Source organism: Sitophilus oryzae, unplaced genomic scaffold (genome assembly GCF_002938485.1).
Source record: "Sitophilus oryzae breed Bouriz unplaced genomic scaffold, Soryzae_2.0 scaffold_980_pilon_pilon, whole genome shotgun sequence".
In the NCBI taxonomy this organism is placed as follows: Eukaryota; Metazoa; Arthropoda; class Insecta; order Coleoptera; family Curculionidae; genus Sitophilus; species Sitophilus oryzae.
Genome location: NW_022147617.1, coordinates 4,317,261 through 4,342,912, shown reverse-complemented (window position 1 = coordinate 4,342,912; position 25,652 = coordinate 4,317,261). Strand labels below are relative to the sequence as shown.

Sequence of the window (25,652 nt, the reverse complement as noted above, 5' to 3'; positions counted from 1 at the left end):
CTGTAGCTATGTAAAAAACAAAATAAAAAAACAATAGGTAGTTACCTACGTTTAGAAAATATATTAAGTAATGAAATAATTGCTGAAATAAATTGTTAAATAGAACCAGATAGTAAAATTAAATAAAATCGTACCTTCAGCGTGCAGTCTTGAAGAAAAAAAAATCTCAAACAGATTGGAATAATGACCAAATGACCAGAGCAGAGATGAGAAGAGAAGAAGGCAAAATTTTAAAATGTATAGTTTTATATTAACCTTACCCCTTCTCCCGAAAATCTTGACATATCAGATCGAATTAAAAATAGTCATGCGTTGTTAAACTAATTCTCGATAAAATTTCAACTACTAATAAAAATAATACTTAACGACTCCTTACATACCTTAAAAATCAAGGAAACAATTGCATCTTAATCATTTAGCACTGATAACAAGGATTCACTTAACCTCTGTTAAAAATTAACAAATGAATCTCAAACAGTAGGTAGGCAACCAAAAATTGCAACAATTGTATTATGAATTGCCTAAAACAATCGACGGTGTTTTACAGTCTGCAATATTTTGTAGAGCGTACCATTTGGAGTAATTTGGTACTCCATGGATTCTCGTGATGGATGGCACGATCCATGAAAAGAGCAACTTAATTTATAATCGTTGAACAAAAACATATTAAAATCCAAATAATAAGTTCAACTTTGCTAAGTACCATTGAGAATTATTAAAGAACGATAAAAAATATATTTTAAATTAATTAATTATATTAATTGATTAACGAATTGAACGTTTATCTAATTCTAGTATCCCGACGCACAACATCGAAACGGGGAAAAGTATGGTACCGGAAGGCCGAGTAAAATTGCAAACTGTAAAAACCTTGTTTAAAAATAAAATAATCCGAAGGCAAGCACAACGAAAATAAATGTTCGTTACAACTTCTCACAAAATCAGATTTCAACCGGAAATCTCCGTCCAGGATATAGATAGAGAACTATATATCTACTCTAGCCCAACTCACAAAAAGGCATAAATAAAAAACGATGTTCTAGAATATTTTCGACTGCCATATTCCAAATCCGGTCAATGAACGAACTTAACTCAGAAATTCCCACAATGAAATGAACGAATTGCACACTGCGATCCACATTAAAAATAAACGATTTAACTACGAAATTTTATCTGATAATTATAAAATTTCAACCAAACAAAGGATAAATGAATCCAAAAATATCTGATTTGATCTGACAGTGACAAGTGACGGACAGGTGATGATCAAAGATAGAGAGTGACAATGTTGTTGTGTAGCTGTATAATGTATAATATCGCGGTGTATATCGGGTTGCATAATCGTAAAATTTAAATAAAATAATATTTAACAATAAAATTATAGTAAACATGATGCAAAAATAATAGTTTTTTGCGATAATTTATCTAGCTCATAAATTCACCAGGGTTCGGAAAACTACATGTTACTGTTAAAAACTACATAAACTACATTACATGTAGTTAATGTAGTTTATGTAACCTATGTATGTAACTTTCAAATATCAAAGGTGTGAGGTGAGGTTATAATAAGTTGAAGCTTTAAAAAACACCATGTATTTAAGAAAATAGAAGAAATATGGCTTTAAATATAATATTCACACATCTTATTATTTAGACCTCTCATACAAAGCAAAATTATTCATAATATCAATACACAGTTTATTAATGTAGTTTTCATGTAGTTAATGAACGGGAAAAGACGTAGTTTTTGAAGAAAAACTACACGTAGTTAATCAGGTAAATTACGTATTAATTAACTACTTCCGAACCCTGGCTAGCACACAGAGGTCGTAGAAGGGAAATTTGACTGTTACAAAGTCAGCTGGTCGAAAAGTTGGCAGTTCGTTTTACGTTCAGAGGAGTTCAGTGATGGTCAATGTTTAAGTCGGCAGTTCGCGACCGTTCGGCACAGCCAATCAGTGGGCTAATTCTAACACGTGATATATTACGCCCGGATGACACTCAAAGTATGTTCTGTCCTTCTGTGGCGATAGGAAAGTTCACCTATGGCCATAGCGTCGGCGTTTTCATTTTGTTTCTGTGTTTCTGTCGTTGTCCTCGTGGTTAAATTTTGGTTAAATTTCTCTCTTATTTTTATTAGTAATTATATCTTTAGTAGAGATATAATTGTGCGAGATCGACGATGTAAGTGGGTTATTATTAGATATAATAACAAATTATGAACATTTATATAATCTCGAACACCGGGATTACAAAAATCTCTTAAAAAACAATAAAATTGGGTGGAAATCGCCCAAATGTTGAATATCGGTGGTAAGTTAATTAATTTTTACTTAATTTTAGTGTATAGTATTTACTAATAAAGTTATTTTTCAGTTGAAATATGCCCAAAGAGATGGAAGGCCTTAAGAGACCGGTATACAAAAGAGAGAAAGATTGCCTCTAAATCTGGATCCGAGGCACCGGCGCGGCGTCGAGGTGGACCTATTATGACAGAATGTCCTTTTACGCCAAATTTTCTAGTCAAAGAAAGTAATCATTTAGTTTATAAATACATACCTAGCTCTATTAGCATTTTATTTATTAATATTAAAGGTAATTTTTTAGAACTTACACGACAGCTTCAAAAATAACAAAAATAATTACCGATGCCACACGGGCCACGCCCTCACTGTGGAACACGAAATTGACAACATCAACAGATACTGGAGAAGAAACGTCTTCTTCCTCGATGCCTCGAACAATCATCGGTGATAGGAGTGGTTTGGAGGACAGGTGTCCTCAGTGTGTGATGAGGCAGGACCTAGCCTCATCACCACACCATTAAGGCAAGGATCCCAAGGTAGAAAAATTAAGTTTATAGAATACTATTAATATATGTAGTCTGTCCAACGAGATTCATGACAGTTGTGTCGGTCTTTTTAATTTCGGAACATTTTTAGATGTCGTCTATCAAAATATTCCCAGACTTGTTTGACACACTTTAATCACATTATTACTGGATAGCGACAATAGTTATTAAACAGATTACACGTTCATTTTTTGTTAAGTATTAAAGTCTAGGGTATACTGAATATAGTTATAGATTATATTAAGTTTATATTTATTTACAGACATTTTATTTACAAAATGTCAACTGCTGAGAAAGAAATGCTAGCAGTAGCAAATGAAATAGCGTCAAAAGTGGGACAGCCCAAGAAACCGGATCCAAACAGAGCGTTTATAGAATATTTATATTTGCTCCTGGAAGAAATGCCTACAGAGGTAGCCAGGGCAAAGAAAAGACAGTTTCTTAGAATGTTGGAGGAAGATGAGGAGAATACAAATTCCTAAAATTGTTTATATTTTTATTATATTATAATTATTATAAAATATGTACATGTTTTTTTTAATTCTAAGGAAACTACTTCCTTTATTTTATTGTTATTTGAGTTTTAAAAAGCATAGTTTCTTAATAAGTAATCATTAATATTTGTTGACAATAATTTAAAACATGGTGTTGAAATATAAAAAAAATCATGGTTACACAGAAATAGAAAAGATAATATTCTTCCCCAAAAGCCAAGTAAAGTTATTTTAAAATATTTTATCTTTAATTTTTATTTTATTTTTTTTTGTTTTGTTTCTTTGACCTGGTATACTATATATTTTTTTTCTTTTTATTCTTGGCTTTAGGTCGTTGGAGTTGCAAAGATGTTGCTAGATTTTATTCATTATTTTATTTTTATGACGACGTTTCGTTTTTTCAGTATATGTCTTTTTCAAGTCTCTTAAACGTAGATTCCGACAGAGTTAAAAATTGTTAAAACTGGACAAAACATAACACATATTAAAACGATTATTTTAATTATTGTTTATGGTCATCACGCTTTAGTATAGAGCACGTATGTATTTTCTAGCAGAACGTCTGAAAGAAAGCCAAAAATGTAATAATATACAGGGCTTTCCATTTAAAAAAATCATCCCGATCCACTCACACTTTTTTAAGCCACCCTGTAGAAGTTAAAATATTTTCCTGAAATACATCCTAGTACAACTTAACAAGTATAGCTAGAGACGTGAGAAATATAAAATAACACGCGACCGGTGCTATCCCCAAGTCTCTTCCTGTATTTGTACAACTGTACATACTTTAGGTCTGCACTGAGGCAAAATTCCCAAGTTTTTTATTCTAGGAGCTACAGATGCCTGACGCACTATTGCCGGACCCTGTATAATATGTACTTTAAATTTGTAGACTCAAGAATGTTTATCAGGACCGCATGGTGTCCCAAAATGCTGATAAAATTCCGGGTCGAAAGGGCAAAAAATGTTGCCGAACATGACTGATCAAACAAACGGACGCGGTCCTTTTTTTAAATTGTTTATTTTTCATGTTAAAATATGCTGAAATGGATGGCACAGTATATGCATTCCTCTTAATAAGTGATGTGATTGTGATTTTTTAATTTCTTCATATTTTCCAGATAATAATGGTATAGTAGTTATAAATACAGTATATTTGTAAAATACGGGATAATTTAATTGTGGTTAGTAATTATTTGAAACAAATAGCATGGATGTGTTATATACAGGGTGGTGACAATTTTGATGCTCAACATTAGTATTTCGGAAACTACAGGAGATACGAATTCGGTTAAATGGAAAAAAATTGCGAAATTAGAAGTTTGACAAACACCTATGAAAATCCCGGTATCTTGATTAATTTCGGATTTATCTAAAAAAACATGAAAATAATACCTTTATATTAAATGATAATATCTTCAGAACTGTTGTATCTATTGCAACGTAAGTTGGTGGTTTTATATTTTTGACCTGGGCCAATTAAATGCCCTTTTCAGAAAATTTCTAAGCCTTCTAGATTTCGCACAACAACAGTAAAGTTTTTGTTTCCTTATGGCCGCCATTTTGATTTTTTATACTATTAGATAGAGTGAAAGAAAGTCTATACGGTGGTATCTAATTTTTATTCATTATTATGTAAATTTACTAAAAAAAATATTTTTTAAAAATTCGCCTAAGAGATCAAGTCTGCCTTGGAAATCCAATTGACACTTTACATTACAGCAAGTTATTTTTTGTTTACTCTATTGTCAAATCTGGATACACAAAAATGTGTGTCATGTATTCATGTGTGTAAATGACAAAATATATCTACGTTCAATGTTGTTCCTTGAAAAAGATCAAAATGTGACCGAAACGTTGGAAAACTATTAAAGATTATGTATAATTCTAATTGAATTGTATTATTAAAAGTAGACCAAATACCAAGAAAAAGTTAACGATAGTTTATTAGAGACCTTAAATATATAACTTATTTATATTTACTCCCATTTGAATTTTAATCATGAATCATTTTAGGAAAATGAACAAACTCTAGAACTTAAATCAAACTTGTTATTGTTTAATAAAATTTTAGGTAATAGAAAAATCAATTCTTAGGAAAATTATAGTACTGAGCCTATTGTAATTACACATATATCCATAAAATTTAGGAGATTTAATGTAGTTAACCAAACTGGTTTATTAAATTATATTTTCATAACTTATTTGGCTCTGATTCTCACATTGTTCTAATTATGAAATTAATTTAGAAAAACAAACATAAGAGAAGATTATAATGACGAGGTTAAAATTTGAGCATAATACATTATCTGTTCTACATACATTCGACACTTTGCAATGTTATTTTTACTTGATTATTGATAAATTCTATATAAAGTTGAATTTATATATCTTGTTTTGTAATTTACATTTTGATAATAATTAATTCTATACTTCACAGCAGAGTGTTCAATCAGTGATCACACCATAGACAAAAAATATTATGTGTTTATTAGATATTTTTCACAATCTATTTGGTTTCGGGTTCAATACTATGTTAACCAGTCATAAATGAATTTAGAGGGCAAATTATTACTGACAAATTATTACTGACATACAGTATAATTTGGGCTTGTTATATGGCAAAATACAACACTAAAGATTGTTATATGCTTTACATTTATGTCATCTTTTACTTGGGTGCATCTTAAAAGTGGCTCAACATAAGCCTGGTAAAAAAAACACCTAATATAGAGCTTTTCGGAAGCCTGTGTCACCCTGTATTATCTTTTATCATAGAAGACGATAAAATTGGTCATTTATAGCAGTTTCTGTAAAATTTTACTGGCGATTTGTTCATAATTTTAGCTGTAAAAAAATTGTTAATGTTATAACCAGTAACCCACAACAATAAGTTTGAAACTTGGTTTAACCTATCACTCTTAAAGTTTTACGTGGGTATAAGATTTACATGATATAAATGTACGAACTAATGCGTTTATAGTAATACGTAGGTGCACCTAGGTGTCATAATGGCCTATTATTAAGCCTAAAATCAAATCCGGCGTTGCGATTGGATAAGAGGCGGTCCTCTGCATCGCGACGCTCGTCGTTATAAAGTCCTAGACGCCGTCGTTCATGGTCTGTACTGTGCGATTCTTCACTGCATTACGACCCTCCAGTGCCAACAGGTGTACACCAGCTTCAGCGGCCGGCGCTTCCAAAAGAGCGGTAAGTTTATTTCAAAGTTTTTGGCGACTTTCCGCGTTTTGAGAACATATTACGCTTTTTTACGAGTTTAAACGATTTTGATGAGGATAAAAATTATAATTTTCTCTCATGAAAATAAAGGTATTTATACTTACTATTATTTCTATTGCGCATTAAAATTTCAGCGGTCCAACAACTTTTTTTAAATATTTTTTTTTAGTTTGGACTAACTTTCAATATTTTTGTAACTATAGATAATTATTACAATTAATAATTAGTACAACTATAGATAAAAAGACAAAATAGTTTTGCATTATTACATTTATATAGAATATTATACAGTGTTTTTCGTTTATTATATGGCTTTTAGGATATAATTTGAATTATTTATTGTTTGTTGATAATTCTTGGATTTTAAATTGCAAACACCAAGTCATTATTAATTCTCATACTTATATCTCACTGTTTTTGAAATAACCGGACTTTTAAGCGAAAAATACATTTGCAGAGCAGAAATAAATTGAATATTATATTTATGCTTTTCTTTTAGATAAGGTTTTGATTCAAAAATTACTTATTTTTTGTGGTCAATTATATTATTTACACGGTGCTCACAAAAATTATGATAAATCTTACTTGAAAAATTACAAAAGTCTACTATTTCAAACTTAAACAACTATATTTTATTTATTTATTTTATTAAGCATCATAAAATAAAAGAACCTTTGTATAAAGATCTCCATAATTAAAACTATTGGAAATATTTGATTGGAATTATTTATTTTTTATAAGCATCTAAGTAATTTAAAATTAAGTACAGTAAAACATTCTCTAAAAGTCAAGCAACAAAAAATTGTAAAAAATGTTTCAAAGCCGAAAAATTTACTTTTGTTCTGTAAATGTAATTTTTGATATAAAAGAGAAAATATTTGAAAAAATGGTAAACTTTGGGTACTGATACCTTTGGGTACAATTTATACCCAAAAATTTGTTTGGAATTTAATTCGGAATCCAAAAAGTATGAAATATTTTGGTCGGTCTATTAAAAAATGTAAACTGTTGTGGGCAAATTGTTTTAATTCTATTTAAAAAAATCAGATTTTTATAACTTTAATATCGATTTTTTAATAATCCGGTAGAAAATCTATTTTTATAATACTATACAGGGTGTCCCAGAAATAAGTGCAAGTATTTTAAGGGGTGGTAGATCTCGATAAAAGAAACATATTTTCACTTTATCGTTTTTCAAATAAGTCCAAAATAACGGAGTTATTTTACTTTGACAATTTCCAAAATAAAATATTTTTTGCTAAAATTTTGAGAACCACTGGATCTTTTCGGGATTTTCTTTCTTGTAAATTTAATCTACTACCTATGTTGCCATATTATCAAGAAATTATGTTTTTAATTAAAAACTAAAAGAAATTCCCAAATTTTTTTCAAAAAATTCCGTATTTTCAATTTTTTTTTTCGCAAAAAAAACCTTATAGAAGTGTTTCTGGGATTGAACTATACTCCCAGTTAAAATACTTGCACTTATTTCTGGGACACACTGTATAAAGTTTAGCATTATTAAATTAATAACTATGAACTAAATCATAGAGTAATGCGATTAATAAAATGATGAACAACTTTAGTGTTTTTTCCTATTCAAAAATTTTATTAATTTTATAATCTTTATAAGATATCAAGTTGAATATGATAATTGCATATTCATACTTTGAAAGCTCAAAATGGTAGCGTATTTTTAAATATCGTGGAATTTCTATGACGGCTTTTTTTCCTGTCTATTTTTTTTGTGAATTTACTTAAACTTTTCATTATCTTACGCAGAAATTACAGAAAAGCTAGTTTTAACCTCAAAGTTTTAATCTAGCCTAAATTTTAGGTATATTTAACTTTAGTAAGTTGATATACTTAGTCATAATTCATAATGTACTTTAAATGATTTTCGTATTTAATTCATTTGACCACTGTACAGGGTGGGTCAAATTAGACGCTTTTAAAGGGAAACACCCTGGACCTGGAGCTCAATTTTTATCAAAAACATGATGGTGAAAACCGCACAGTGATATCTCTTACCGTTATGGTGTTTTTCAAACTTTTTTGCTATGGAAAATTTTGTATTTTTATAAAAACATTCCCAAAGCACCTTTTTACGTACAATGTAATGGTTTAAGTATAACTTTTTTAAAATTAAGAATTTAAGACTTATTAACAGAAAAATTGATTTTTTATTTGGGACTCCCTGTATATTTTTAATTAACTGAAAAGAACATAAAATTACCTGTCCAAGAAAAATAGCACACTTGATATTTTGTTATAGTCCCCTTTGAAATACAGAATTTTTAAAAGTTCGGCACTTTTAACTAGTAGGCTTTGGACCCCTTATTGATCCCTTATCTGCCCCTAATGGAACTCGAAAACGTATTTTTCAAGCAAGACGTGGCACTGCCTCAGAACTCTGAAGTTTTCAGCAAATTTTTGTAGTCAATTTCAAGAATAATTGAATAGCAAACCAAGATCTCAGCCATTGGCTGTCCAGGCCGCCGGACTTAGTGCCGATTTTTATCTATGCGAAAGAATAAAGGTTCTTATTTTTAAATTGCCTGTATAATCTAGACATGAGTTAGAAATACTTAGCGGTTATGCGAGGGTATCTTGCACTCCTACTAAGTTAATGAATTCCGCAAGAAATGTTCAAAAACGGTCCCGTCTGTCCATAACAGAAGATGGTCGATATGTCGAACACCTGTAGCAAAATCTCATGTCTTGGTTTACTATTTATTTTTATTGTTATTAGATATAGTTTAAATATGTTGATGTTTTTAAATATAGTTTAAATTGTTATAAAATTCTGCATCTCTCATTGCAAATATTATTTTCGTTTTAATTGTTGCTCACAGCTAGAATTTTTTTGTACTATTTATACAGCTCGCGCCGTTCAAAATGGGCGAATTTTTATAAACTCAATATCTCGAAGAGGAATCGAGCAAAATATCAAGTGTGCTATATTTTTGGAAAGGTAATTTTAAATTATTTTCAATTAATTAAAAATATAGAGGGTGTTCCATATAAAAAATTAAATTTTCTGTTGATAATCCTTAAATTATTAATTTTAGAAAAATTATACATAAACCATTAAATTCTACATAAAAAGATGCTTTGGAAATGTTTTTATAAAAATACAAAATTTTTCATAGAAAAATAGTTACAGCGATTTGTTAAAAATACAAGTTTTTGAAAAACACCCGAAAGGGTAACAGATATCGATGTACGGTTTTCACCGTGATGCTTTTGAAAAAAAATTGAGCTCCAGACACCGATATTAGTTTTCGTCTATCTCCTATAGAAAAGGATGTTTCCCTTTAAAAGCGTCCACATTGACCCACCCTGTACATACTCGATCACAAACAAAGTCTTATTAAAAATGTTTTTTAAAACTTATTTTTTCCATTTTTAAAATTTATATACTTTTCAGCATATATACATTTAAAAATCTTCTAATCTTAAGAATCACATCTGATTGATGATCTCTGAACATCACTAGAATAAATATTTAAAAATCCCTAAGTTGAGAATATAGAGAAACATATTTCTCTATGTTTTTTATTGAAGTTTAAGATATCGTCGGAAGTTAAAAAGAAAGTAAACTAGTTGGATATAAATGGATACACTATTTATATAGGTATTGATACATATATCTGCATAACAACATATATCTGTTATTATACTTATATATGTATAAGTTTAATAAGTTATAATAACATAAATATAGTTTTTGATAATCCGCGTTTCACCTGCCGCGCCTGTTCTAAATATACCAGCTGTCAAAGCACCAATTGAGCATAACCACCACCGCACAATTTGATAACTCCACTTTTGAAAAGTCTCAAGTGAGTAGGTGCAAGTCGAATGTAGAATGTTTAGAAGGGGAGTTAATCACCGCGACCTTATAGATCTATTGTGTGTTCCCCTTTCTTGAGTTATAACGAGTTATAACTCATCATACAGTCTCAGGGCTTTAAGAAAAGCCAGTATCTGAGACGGCTCCACAGAGGCCAGCTCTCCATCCTCGACATCAGACGTGCCAAGGTTCATGGCACGAATGGTCGTCGTCTCGGCGCACTCAGTGATAAGGTGTTCTGGTGTTTCCCCATTTTCCCCACAAAATCTGCATTCGCCGTTGTTTCTCAGTTTCAGCCTACTGAGGTGTTCGTTGAGGAGACAGTGTCGTGTTAGAAACCCCGTGACAATCCGAAGATTGTTTTTACTTAAATCAAGGAAAACCTTTGATTTTTCTCGGTCATAAGTTCTAAGGAACTTTTTCGAGTGTCTTAGACCATTGGAGGACACCCATTCCAAGTTACGGATGGAGTCTTCCAGATTCTTCAGTTCCGCTTTCAGTTGGTTCCCGTTTGGAAAACAGAACGGTTCTGGTCCAGTTAGTGGAGTGTTCGCTCCTTTCCTAGCTAGATCATTTGCTTTTTCATTGCCTTCTATCCCTTGGTGAGCAGGCACCCAGAGTAGGAGGACTTTATTTTCTTTGCCTAATTTGTTGAGCTTCTCTAGGCATTCTTTGACCAACTTCGAATTGATGGTTACTGAGTTGATCGCGTTAAGTGCTGCTTGACTATCGGATAGGATGGCAATTTCCTGTTTTCGATAGTGCCTATCCAAGATAAATTGTACGCATCTTTCGATAGCGCAAATTTCTGCCTGAAGGATACTGGGGTAGGTGCCCATTGGTTCGGAGTATTCAGTTTTCGGCCCAAATACTCCTATCCCTGTCCCTGCTTTGGTTTTGGAAGCATCGTGATGGTATGGTCTTTTATATGCTGAGTAAGCGTTTCTTTCTTCCAATCCTTTTTATTACTCAATACTACAGTGAGGTGTTTCTCAAAGTTGTAAATTCTTGGTATGTCATCCACTGGGAGTTGAAGAAGTGGAATTTTCTTTTTGAGGGTGTTCCAAGCCCCTGACCTGAAAATTCTCCCAGTACTGTTCCCGTCAATGACCATTCTAATCATTGTCGCATTGGCATAACTACCGACGACAATATGCAGTGGTGTTAGGTCTAGAATGACCTCCATTGCTGCTGTTGGACATGTTCTCATGGCACCTGTGATGCAGATACATGCCAGTCTCTGTACTTTGCACAGGGTTTGCCTTGCTGTACGTTGCTCTAGTTTTGTATACCAAGCAACTGCTCCATAAGTAATCATGGGTCTTACTATCATGGTATACATCCAGCGCAAAATGTTAGGGGCGCAGCCCCACCTATTTCCCGCCAGTCTTCTGCATATCATGAGAGCCTTTGTGGCTTTGCTGGTAATGTTCTTAATATGCCTGTTCCAGAGAAGTTTACTATCCAGGGTTATTCCCAGATATTTCACTTCCTGTGATGGCAGTATTTCCTTTCCATCTAGATGGATTCTTTTCAAGTTTTTCAAACTTCGCTTTCTGGTGAATGGCACTACTGCGGTTTTATCTGAGTTAATACTCAGCCCGACAGTCCTGCACCATCTCTCAGCGATGCGGAATCCTCTTTGGATAATTTCACACAGGGTGCCTTCATGTTTCCCCTGTGCAATGATGACTATGTCATCTGCGTACCCTATGCAGTGTATTCCCGCTAGAGTTAATTCTTCCAGTAGTTCATCCACTACCAAGCTCCACAGTAGGGGGAGGTCACTCCACCTTGTGGAGTTCCTTGCGTTGTTTTAACAACTACAGTTTTGGTACCTATCTCAGCCTCTGCTGTTCGTGTTGAGAGCATTTCCCAAAACCAGCGAATTATCGTACTGTTCGCCCCTCTTGTTTCAAGAGATCGCTTGACCACCTTGTGAGGTATATTGTCAAACGCCCCTGCAATGTCCAAGAAGGCACAAAGTGCTGTTTCTTTGCTATCCAGGCTTGCCTGTATTAGCTCAGTTAGCTGGTACAGAGCAGTTTCTCTTTCTAGGTGCAAGTAAGTGTAAAACTACTTTAATAATTGTAACATTTTTCCAAACATTAAAGCAGTCCTCCTCTGATATTTGGAACCACTGATATTTGGAACCGTTATGAATATATCCAGTGATTTTACACCTAAATTTAAGATTTTTTTAGCGGAGTTAATCGAATTGTGCAGTGACGGCTCAATTGTTGTTTTTTAAATTCAACGTCAATGGAGCTTTGATTCTATTTGTTTTTGAAAATTACGCGGTAGAAATAAAAATGTGGTCAAAATACTATCCACTATTTTTTTTAAATCGGCTGGCGCTAGATAAGTGAAATTCGGAGTGTGGATGGCACCAATCAAATCGATTTCTTAGATAGAACTGTTGATTGAACATTCAACGATAAAGTATTATTTACATACTTACTTATTATTTTGATTGAACATTCAACGATAAAGTATTATTTACATACTTACTTATTATTTTACAGCTTACACATGCAGTATTGTTCTATTTGCGGTCCTGATGGCGATAATCAAATCAATGTTAATATTTAATTATGTTATTATAATAATTCAATCAAATGTTACAGGCACCTACTGTGTTTTTGCTAATTTAATATGCAGTTCTAATGAGGTTACTAAAATTGAACTTTTTGTCCTTGTTATATTCCCTATGTAGAGAAAATTATGTAGTGACAAACAAGTTTCAAAATTGACTGACATTTAGAGTGATATTGTTATTGTGAAATTCCTCGAAGGATAAAAACAAAAAATATATAATAGTATTGTATGTGCAATAGTTGTTTGATGTATAATAAATATGATAATCATAAACAAAAAATCTTCCGGACTTTCTGCTAAGATATTATCACTGTAATATAGTCAGATAGTAACTTCTACTGTATAATTTGTTATATCTTTTATGTAATATTTTTTTTATGAATTATATTTATAAAAGAAAATAGAGTTCAAATTTGGTCATGCCGAAATTCAAAATCGAAAATGATAGCTAAAAAAAACATATATGTATGGATGGTCCGAATTGTATTCCGGAACCTTCGGCAGCATATTGTGCAGATAAAAATAAGTAAAAAAGTTCGTAAAAATGTGTGTCCTAAAATGCTTAGTTTCGGTGATACAGGGTGTAGAAGTTTCATTTTTATTTCGATTTTTCCAAATAATTTTTGAAGTAACGTCAATATTTCGATAGAAATTGTTGTCTCGGAGTTTTTTGACATGAGAAATTTGATTTTGATGTCAATATGGATCCTATTTCTAGAGGACGCCACCTACATGTCTTTTAACTGTTTTGAAGAGTAATAACTTTTCGTCTGTACCTGTATAAAACTACTGAGTGAAAAAATATACATTTCTGTGACTTTTTACGTAAAAAGGTCTCTTGGTAAAAATCGCTACGTGAAATTGTTCTCGAGATATTTGCAACGGAAATCATCAATACCTGTCATCATTGACATAAATTAAACATGTTGACTAAATAGTTATTAGACTGAAATCATAAATTTGAAATGTTTTTGTGACAAAAGTTCAACAGAAACTGTTTTATCGTAGAAAAAATTATAATTAATTTAAAAAAATAAAAATTTCCCAAATTTATTATTCCAGTCAAATAACTATCTACTCAACGTGTTTATTTTTTGTCAATAATGACATGTATTCCATTCTAAATATCTTCAGAACGGTTGCTTGTAGCGATCTTTACCAAGATGGTATTTTTTACGTAAAAATTCACGAAAATGTATATTTTTTTACTTAGTAGTTTTATAAAGGTACCGACGAAAAGTTATTACTCTTCAAACAATTAGAACACATGTAGGTGGCGCCCCCTACAAATAGGAGTCATATTGACATCAAAATCAAATTTCTCATGTCAAAAACCTCCCAGACACCAATTTTCATCCAAATATTGACTTTAATTCAAAAATTATTTGGAAAAAATCTAAATAAAAATGAAACTCTACACCCTGTATCTCCGAACCTAAGCATTTTAGGACATACATTTATACAAACTTTTTTACTTATTTTTATCTGTAGAATATGCTGCCGAAGTTTCCGGAATACCGTTCGGACCACCCTGTATACCGGGTGTGCCTCAAAAGTGGCTCACCCCTATAACTTTTTTACTTTTGCAGTTAAAAAACGAAATTTGGTCTGTTAGTATATGAGATAAATTAGGATTAATTGACATATTCAATTGTTTTCGGTCACTTCCTGTGTCACCGGAAATTACTACAACTTTTGATTTTGAAATGGCATCATCGGTATTTTTTTACTTTATTCGATATTCGATAGAAAATGACATTCTGAATAGAACGACATATCATATCATATATATGTCAACTTTTGACATTTGAGCATATGGTTTATTTGAAATTATGACATGCGGTTCATGACGAAAAATTGACTCAAATACCAAGTGTGTGGTATTAAATTATTCGTAAAAAAATGCTTTTTCCAAATATGCTAATGAGCCACCCTCGTTACATTTGAAAAAATTGAGATATGATTAAAAATACGATTTGGGCATCTTATAACCGGTCAGGACAAGACGCTAAAAACATTAGACTATGAAATATATTTTTCCAAGGCTCCTTGATTAAACATTAGTGTTTTTAACATAGTCATGGCACTCTAGATTGAGACTTAAAATACGATTTTTTATTATGTGAAAATGTCAAAAATTGACAGATGATATGTCATTCTATTCAGAATGTCATTTTCTATCGAATAAAGTTAAAAAAGGGGTGCCATTTAAAAATCAAAAGTTGTAGTCATTTCCGGTGAAACAGGAAATGACCAAAAACAATTGAACACGTCAATAAATCCTAATTTATGTCATATACTAACATACCAAATCTCGTTTTATACAACAGTATAATATATAAAAAAGTTATAGGGTGAGCCACTATTGAGACGCATCCGGTATAGTTCTTCTCAACCAGTTCTGATGATTAAATATAAATTAAAATATGAACAATTTTGGTGATGGTTTATTAAGAGATAAATTCTGAATAATATTAGTAATTATAGTAGTTTATGAGTTTACTTGTTGCACTAAATGATTAAGGGCGCAAACATAGTGAGGCATCTCGATGCGATGCTCGCCAAGATGCTGGCCGCGCTGCTCGCCAGGATGCTAGCCGCGATGCATCCTACGCGCACTGTTTTAAAACGGCGAGTAAGTGCGCGTAGGATGCATCGCGACTATCATACAAACATAGTGCGTGGCATTTCATCTCGATGCGATGCGCGCCATTCACCTCGCCATCCGGCATGTACAAATTTATGCGTCAAAACATACTGGAGCCTCGCACCTCGCCACGCACCTAGATGTTCAGCGCGATGCTTCCTAAAAAACAAAATTTTTGTTCTTTGCGAGAAGCGGACGCGGATGCCTGAAACTTTACATTTGATTGGTCGGTTTAGGATCACAATTCGTTGAGCATATGTCGAACTAGAGTCGGGTGGAATAAAATGTTCACAATACTAATATTTAATTTATCACCAACAATGTAATAACCTTGATTCTACAGGGTCCGGCAATAGTGCGTCGGGCATCTGTAGTTCTAATAATAAAAAACTTATGAATTTTGTAGTCCAGACATAAAGTACGTATTAGGATGTATTTGAGGAAAATATTTGAACTTCTAAAGGGTGGCTCAAAAAAGTGTGAGTAGATCGCGAATATTTTTTTAAATGGAACACCTATATACGGGGTGGCGCAACTCATTTGCGTCGGTTGATTATACGAAAACGGAAATATGTAGAAACAAAATATTTTATGGGCATATGTGGGAAGACCATGCGCATAATTTAAAGTTATTTTGAAATGTACAGGGTATGTCAGAACTAAGATTTACACCAAAATTATATTTTTTCTTATGGAACACCCGATATTTTATTTCTTATTTGGATCCTTGGACACAAAATAAGGCATGTATTATAAGGGTTATTATATATTAATATGTTTACAAGCTTTGGTTTTTGAGATATTTAAAGATATTTAAATATGCATGCTACAATGGAATAGATTATCAACACCCTGTAAATTACTTTTTAGAATTAATTATTGTGCTGAGTTTAAAGATAGAGAAATAAACTTTACTGAAAAATTGTATTGCTGCCTTAAATTTATTGAGGTGCCAAAAATTGATGATTTATTTTAGATATTTATCTTCTTTGTTATTTCAAATACGACAACCTATTTTTTTAAATAAATCGAAACAGATTCAAATGCTCTTTCAAACTACATATATTTGGGTGTCCTATACCTATCTAGCTCAGATTTTGAAGAAAGAGCAATTTTTCAATAAAATGGCAACAAAGAGGGCTGATGTCGTCATGGCAAGTTTCTAGTAACAGTAGCTATTTTCAAAATCGAAATTAGTTTATGGACTTTATTTATTTAAAGCCAGTGTACTTTAATCACTAGTTGATTAAAAAAAGTATACCATTAATATTGCAAATTATATTTTATCCTCTCATAGTATGTTTTTTTAATTTTTTGATTATGTAACGAGCACTTTGTTTACTCACTGGTTTCGTCGAACTGCTTGAAACCATTTTTGCTTTTGATCAAATCGGTGTGAGAAACTATGAAGCTATAAAATTTTGTTTCAGGAGAGTTGAATATCCGGGAAAGTTGAGTTATTGAATGTAATTGCACCCAACAATGCCTTAATTGCGCTCTCCTTTATGCGTTAACATTTTTTCGGCAATTATATTAACATTTGACATTGTCACAACACAGCACGACGCCGACGCCTAGTTCGAATTCTTTTTCATTTATTTTTTACTACCCGAAACAGCGTTACATCACACAAACATGGTACCTGAGTGTTTTATCTCTTTTTGTCTCAATAACTGCACTAAAAAACTCAAATACTTATATATTATAACAAAACCACGATTTCAATATATTGTTATATATATATATATATATATATATATATATATATATATATATATATATATATATATATATATATATATATATATATATATTTCATATTCTATGCGATCAACATGACGGCGACGTGAAAAAGATAGGGATAATTTCTGACTTTTGCCATTGACTCGCTGCGGTAGAAATTTGTTGAAATCAACTGAAATGTGCATCAAGCCTATACTAATTAATAACTACTATTACATAAACTGGTGCTTAATAAAACGGCGATGGTAAATGTTTCAGTATGCCTACGCGCACCTTTCGCCGTTTTAAAACAGTGCGCGTAGGATGCATCGCGGCTACCATCCTGGCGAGCAGCGCGGCCATCATCTTGGCGAGCATCGCATCGAGATGCCTCACTATATTTGTGCCCTAAGAATAAAACTAAATAGGTATATGAAACATTTACTATACAAGAAGGGTACAACATCGTTTTATTTTATTTCGCTTTTAACAGGCTATAACTTCTTTTTTCTTCACAATTTTTAACATGCCTTATGAAAAATTGCATTCACAGTCAAATGTCAAAATTATTTATTTATTATATTTTTTTAATGCGACACCATTTTTAAAATTAGATACTATACAGGGTCGCTGATATGTATGGGAATGGCCGATTATTAGGTAAAATATAAGAGGTACCGCTAAAAGTTAAATATACAAGTTTGTAGGGATTTAAATATCAATTAGCGGGTAATAAATTTAAGTATACGGGGTTGGTCATCAAGTCGAGGCATATCAAAGTTTCATTTTTTTAAATCGACACCCTGTATATTATTGCATATTTCGGCTTTTCCTTCAATTCTAAGCAATAATCTAGATACATACAATGTTAATTATATCACGATTATCATAATGTACCTAAATTCAACAATTTTTGAATTATGAGGTTTTGATTTTGAAATGTTTATATTTTGAAATAAAACGAAAATTTTGTAATTTCCAGACTTGCTATAATTTAATATTAATTATATATTATACATCTATAAATACTAACTTGAAAAATAACGTCAACTATTATTAAGTTTTTTTTTATTTATATTATTATAGTTTCGGCAGAATAGCATCATTAAATGAAACCAAACACATCGAAATGAACTAAATCGAATTGTTTAAGTGATATTTTTATAAGTCAATAACTCGGAAACGGTTTGGTTTAAGGTACATTGTGTCTATTTCGATTTTTGCTTAGAATTGAAGGAAGAACTGAAATATGCAGTGATATACAGGGGGTTCCATTTCAAAAAAATGAAACTTTGATGTGCCACGACTTTATGACCGACCCTGTATACTTAAATTTATTACCCGCTAATACCTAATAAATTAAATAATATTAAATTTATTACCTAATAATCGACCTGTATGTTATCAGATTTCCATCAAATTTAAATAAAACTATTAAAGAAGGACATGAGTGATATATTTTTTGAAATCAGAAAACATTCATCAAATGCACTTTTTTATATAGAGTGTTGCATTTAAAAAAATACTTACGACTATAAATAATTACGATGTTTGACAGTCTGTATTATTTTTGGTAATACGAAATAAAACATGACCTTTGTGTTATATAATTGTTGTAGCCCAAGAAATAGTAATAAAGTTAAAGCATGTTAATGTGGGTCAAAAAAACTCTAATAAATCACAAATAAAATATAATATTTTAATATACAACAGGTACGATAACTTTTTTTGGTCATAATTTGAGGTATTAATATCTCGATGTTAATACCTCAAATGACCAAAAATCGCGATGTTCGCCCATGTTCTATTAAAGACCCTGGAAAAAATGCTATGATATTATCTTTTTTAATTTTGATATGAAATTTACATGTTTAAAGATTAAAATAAATTTTAAGGTTGATTGAGTTATCTATGGTTCCAAGCGACATTTTTTTGGAAAATCTGTTCTATAGATCATTATCTTTAATTTGCTGTAAAAATTGTGAACGTGTGGTTTCTTAATAAAATTAGAATAATTTCCAAATTTTACTTTAGCTTTTTTTACACAACCAGGTTTCTTTTTTTTTTAATAGAACTATAGGATTTCAACTATACATACATACATACAGCCGTTACTCGCTGACGAGTATTCGACACACATAAAGAAGATGGGCACGCACGGCATTTTCTTTCATGAGCTTTTCTGTGACTGAAAAGCCCGATACGTGATGTTATCTGCTTACCGCACTCCGGACATTCAAAAATCTCATTGCTGTGTTGCCTCTTTACTTTTTTGGTTGCCGCTGTTAACTGAGTTTACAACTCTTCTCCATTGAGTTCTATTGTGAGCTGCTTTTTCCCACTCATTCTGCATGTTAATTCCCTTTAAGCTTTCGTGGAAAATGTCCTTGTACCTTTTCAGTTGTCCACCCGGCCTCCTCTTACCGTCTACAAGCACACCGTAAAGCAGAGACTATGGTATGCGGTTTTCTTGCATTCTGCATACGTGACCAGCCCATCTTAAACGGGATTTTGTGAACATGACATCAATACTCTCGCAGTTAGCTTTTTCAAGGACCGATACGTTTGAGATATGATGGAACCACCGGACTCTTAAGAGTTGTCTAAGGTTTGCTCTGTTGTTACAACTTGTTTAATGCGTTCATTTGTCGGTGGTACGGCACCCAAGTTTCGCTCCCATATAACATGGTGGGGATTATAATTGCTCGGTACACTGCAAGTAGTTTTGTTTTTGTACTCAAGTCACGATTCTAGAAAACCCTGTCTTTTAATTTCCAGAATGCTCTTGAGGCGCTACTAATCCTGTGCTGAATTTCAGAGTCAATATGGGCCTTTTCCGAAATCAAACTGCCAAGGTAATTGAATTCCGCCACATATTCCAATAGTTCTTCTCCGATTTTTATAGCATTGTTGTGATCTTCCGGGGGAGTGCACATAATTTTAGTTTTGTCGATGTTTAGCTTAAGGCCCAAAGCCTCGTATGCCCAGGTATATGTATTCAACATTTCTTGTAATTGCTTTACCGTGTTTGCAACTAGAGCGCAGTCGTCAGCGTATTGAAGTTCTGTGATAAATTTTGTACGTATTTTTGCCCTGAGTCTTTTTATGTTGAACAGACCGCCGTCATATCGGTATCTAATGCCCAATCCTCTCTCCTGCAGTTTGCTGTCCACTATAATGGAGAGCGCTGCCATGAATATGTTGAATAGGAGAGGCGTTGTTGAATAGGAGAGGACAGTGTTGCCAGATATTGCCGGAGATGAAAAAAAAAATCCGTATTTATACAGGGTGAGTCTTGAATAAGTGCAAATATTTTCAGGGATGGTATATTTCGACCCCAGGAACACGTCTATTAGGTTTTTTCGCATAAAAATATGATAAAAATCGTACATTTTTTAAAAATTTCATAATCTCTGATATGGTTACGCCTACATGGTCACGATACATAGGGGTGCAAGTACAGAAAAAAACGGTAAGAGAAAATATGTTATCGAGATCTACCACCCCTGAAAATATTTGTACTTATTTAAGACACACCCTGTATTTTATTGATCATTAATTCGTGTTAAACATAAAATAAATATCAAAAATAAACATTTTAAAAATGACAAAACATTACTACTTCTCAATATCTACGTAATATAGGGAAATTAAAATAATTTTCGTTGCACATCATAATACGACCACCAGCAAACTCCATAAGACGACGCATGGTGTCATTGATGACGTGCAACCGGTGCAACGAAAGTTGTTCCAATTTCCCTATAGTTACGTAGTATTACATGGACAAGAATAGATGAGACAAACAAGTATTGCAAACCAATACAATTTTTTATTATTACAAAAATATGATCCGACAGGCAAATAATATCAGTTATTATTTCTTTGTATGATTAGTATTGTCAATTAATCGATGGTAATAGATAAAATTTTTAATTTGCAAATATTCTTTTATGGGTATATGGGTATAGGTAGTGCATATTTCGTATGATAAAAGTCGTTTAGTAGGCTTGGAAATGAACATTTACCATATCATTTTACATATGAAATAACAGTGATCTTCATTTCCAAGGCAACTGTGACACTGTCCTTTTTTAAACATATAATATTATGTTAAATTGTTCAATAACTGAAAATCCGTATTATTTGAAAAAAATCCGTACGTCCGTAGAATATATCCGAAATTGGTCAATCTACGGATTAATCCGTAGTTCTGGCAACACTGAGGCGCTAAGACACATCCCTGCCTAACTCCTGTATTTGTTAGGAATGGGTCGTTCAGTGATCCATGATGTGACACTCTTGACTTGTTGTTATGGAGACTTTTACACACTGTAAGAAATTTGTTGGGTACTCCGAACTTTTTCATAATTGCCCAAAGCGCATCTCTGTTCACAGAGTTGAAGGCTGTTCACAGAGTCGAAGACTTTTCAAGTATAGCGCTTACAGTGCCACAAGGTTCCAAGTAATTTTTTTACAGCAGCTTTTGATGTATTTTTTATAGACAAATCCCTATACAATGTTCCGAAATATATTTCAAATTGATTTCTGTTATAATAATGAGTATCAAACTTTAAAATTCATTTTTCTAAGAAAAATGAAAATGCCGCTTGGAACCCTATGGTTCTCACCCTCGTTATATTACAACCAAATGTCTACTTTGCTTCTATGTTGTGAACAAGAAATAGATGATGTACTTTTTATTTCATAGAATTTAAGACTTTATTTCTTAAAATTTAAGGCTTTATTTCAAATTATATTCTCCATTAACTTATATTACCTATGAAGAAATGAAGCGTAAACAAACCGTCAAGCTTATGTAGCACGTTACCCACTTCCGATATTTGAAGTTTCATACATTAAATATTCATGTATTAAAGTTGCCGTTCTATTATTCACAAAAGATCTCTTACCGGACACAGATAGCTAGCTTGTTTGTATATTCTTTATTTTTGAATAACTTCTATCTGCATCTTCCTTTATTATTTAAAGTAAAACCTGCCGTTTCTGGGACTGCATATATATTACTTGACGTGCAAAGGTTAAGAAATTTTTCGTGGCAGAAAAGGAAATGATGTCTTTTTATCATTTTACGTATATTATTTTTATGTCTTTTTACATATATTTATTTTATCCATATATTAATATGCCAAGTCACCTTATGCAACTTAATGTTATATGAACTATTTAAATCTCTTTAGTTTAATAAATGAAATTTATAATAAATAATATATATTATTAAAAAGTTTTGCAAATATTTAGTTTAATTTTAAATACTCTTATTAACTCCATCGTTTTTGTTTATTTTGTTTATTATGTTAGTTCAGGTACATGGGGACAAATTTTTATCTTCAACTATTTAGCCCGATTTTATGAAATGAATTTAAATTAAATTATTGATAAAATAGCAAGAATTAGTGTGTACCTTATTTTGTAATAAATTAGAAGGCCAGGACTAATATTTTTGAGATACGTTTTTTTGGTGAATTTTTTAAGCAGAAATTCACATAATTGCAGGTCAAAAAACAGTGATATTTTACAAAAAAAAATGTTGGAATGCTACAGAAATGGAATCCAAATGCAACCAATTTTCTTTTTTTTATTTTAATAGTTCATTATACTACATACACGTATAGAAATATATAATTACTATTGCCAAGTAAACCTGGAAGTCGAGATGGAAAAAATTACTAACCAACTAAACGCTGCGGGAATATTTAGGTAATGTTTAAGCCTTCAAATATCTTATTCTATCACAGTGAGAAAAGTTAAAATAGGCCGCTATCTGGGATTTTTTCATTTGTTTTTTAAATATCTACGTTTAAATTAAAAAAAAATAAAGCAACGCTTAACAAATAATACTTCTACCTCCTTCTTCTCTAAAATGAATAGTAACAGAGATAGAGATATTTTTAAAGTTTTATCGATTTTTTGCTTTTAACATACATTTAGAAAAAAATAAATATTAACGATAGGTATTTACTTGAACTGTGTAAAATTAATTCAAATTTAAGCCCAATAAATATATATGCGTACTATTTAAACATATTTTATGACGCATCAGTAGCATCATTCTCCTTCACGGCCAAAAAAAAAACATTAATTTGCGTAACCCTTTCTATACACCTGGAAGAACGTTTGAGACCGAGTTTTCTACAGGAAGAGTTTTTAGAACACTCACTCTTTTTACAGTTGCAAAAATCCACCCATACTGCAAAGGGTTTCATTTAGCACCAATCCAATCTTGAGTCTAAAAATACCATTTAAATACATCCAAACTTATATAGAAAAAATTATCTATTATATTTCATAATTTTTGAGACGTATGGACATTTTGTATTTATGAATAAAACTCAGTTCTTATCAAACTTACTTTTTGATTAGAAAGGAAATAAAGAAATGATTGTAATAAACTCGAGAAAATAGAAATTCCTGCTAAAATAACACGTGGTACGAGGTCGGCTTACCTTGGAGGGTTGTAGTCTTCTCCTGGGTGGCCACCCTGTATCTGGATCAGGAACAACTACTCGCACGAGTAAACGGTACCGAATTGGTAGGACCTTTTGAAGATTTAAAATAAAGTTATTTGCGGCGGCGGCGGTTAGCACGTTGAATCGATCTTTCGATAGATGCGGTTCTTGCGGGATCTTTCGATCAAGTGTGTTGTGGTACAAGGTTAATTGACGCAGGCGTGTTTCAGCCCTTTGGAATAACCTCCCTAGTACCACATATGCGTATACAATAAATAATAGAATAAATTAATATTGAATTTAAAATTAAAAGAGATAAAATTAAATATATTTTGAGAGTTTCCTAAACATTCTGCCCGGCGAAAAGGCATGTTCTAAACATGCGTTTTAAATGCGTAACTTTTGAATGCAAAAAAAATAAAAATTGAGATAAAGATAAAGAAAAAATAAAAAGAGAAAAAAAAATACATAAAAATAATTTTGTGTAATAGCAAAAAAAAAATAAATAAATGGCGATAATTAATTGCTGGGTAAAGGACATAATTTAACTAAAGGACGCTGCAAAGTTCCCTTAGCTGTCCTCACCAGAGCCACCCGCACCACACCATCCGTCCCCTCACTTAACGAAATTATGCGACCTAAGGTCCATTGGCATGGAGGAGCATTTTCATTTTTTATAATAACTAACGTTCCTAGAGAAGGAGCGGCAGAGGAATTAAGCCATTTCTGGCGTTGTTGAAGCGAATGTAAATACTCTTTATGCCACCTGTTCCAAAAATCGCGATGCAATCGTTGTAAAAGTTGCCAACGAGAGAGACGGTTAATTGGTACAGCAGTAAAGTTCGGCGTAGGTAAACTGTTCAATGGCTCTAAAGTTAAAAAATGACCAGGGGTTAGCGCATTAATGTCTTCGACGTCCGAACTGATGGGATTGAGCGGACGTGAATTTAATACAGCTTCAATCAAGGTCAGGGTCGTATATAATTCCTCAAAAGTCAGGACTTGTTGTCCGATTACTCGACCTAAATGCGTTTTTACTGAACGGACACCAGCTTCCCAAAGTCCCCCAAAATGCGGGGCAGCGGGCGGATTAAAATGCCATTGAATATTTTCATGTTCAACTGCGGATTCAAACATAGTTTTAATTTCTTTGCTAGCACCAACAAAATTGGTTCCACAATCACTATATATGTCTGTGCAGCGACCTCTTCGGGATAGGAATCTCTGAAGGGCGCCCAAAAAAGCTTCCGTGGACAAGCTACTAACTAATTCTAAGTGCATAGCTTTAGTCGCAAAACATATAAATAAACATATATATGCTTTAGTTGTTTTAGCACCTCTATATCTGTTCATAGTAATTAAGAACGGCCCTGCAAAGTCTACCCCCGTGTGTGTGAAAGCTTTTAATTGTGAAACGCGAGACGGCGGTAAATTTCCCATTTGCGGTTGGAAAGGCTTCGGATTGGATCGCCAACAAATTAAACATGAATGAATTACTGAATTTATAGCTCGTTTAGGAGAAAGAATCCAAACCGATTGAGATAGTAAAAAAAGCAAAGTGCGCAATCCTGCATGAAGGTATTTAAGATGGTAGTAATATATTAAATGGCGTGTTAGTAAACTAGAGCGAGGTAGTAAAATTGGATATTTTGCAGAATAAGATAGAGTTGAATGTTTTAATCTACCACCTACACGAACAATTCCTTGTTCGTCAATAAAAGGATTAAGTTTACGTAATGGTTTAGAAAAAGATTTAGAAATCAATTCCGATTGG

The 25,652-nt window shown here is 32.3% G+C and overlaps 2 protein-coding genes across 2 annotated transcripts in view; one reads left to right on the top strand and one right to left on the bottom strand.

Annotated features, from left to right (window-relative positions):
• Positions 1–6,470: 6,470 nt before the first annotated feature.
• Positions 6,471–25,652, top strand: part of LOC115891268 — a 293,032-nt gene continuing 273,850 nt past the window's right edge. Inside the window, exon 1 of the mRNA XM_030911708.1 lies at positions 6,471–6,555. The gene's annotated coding sequence lies outside the window, so the exon portion shown is untranslated. The remainder of the gene's footprint in view (positions 6,556–25,652) is intronic.
• LOC115891235 lies at positions 24,398–25,159 on the bottom strand. Its single transcript, XM_030911664.1, has one exon. It carries the CDS (start codon positions 25,157–25,159, stop codon positions 24,398–24,400), a length of 762 nt encoding a protein of 253 aa, XP_030767524.1.

Excerpts from the sequence above, each read along its gene's own strand:
- LOC115891235 (XM_030911664.1), bottom strand. The coding sequence starts at position 25,159 with ATGCACTTAGAATTAGTTAGTAGCTTGTCCACGGAAGCTTTTTTGGGC.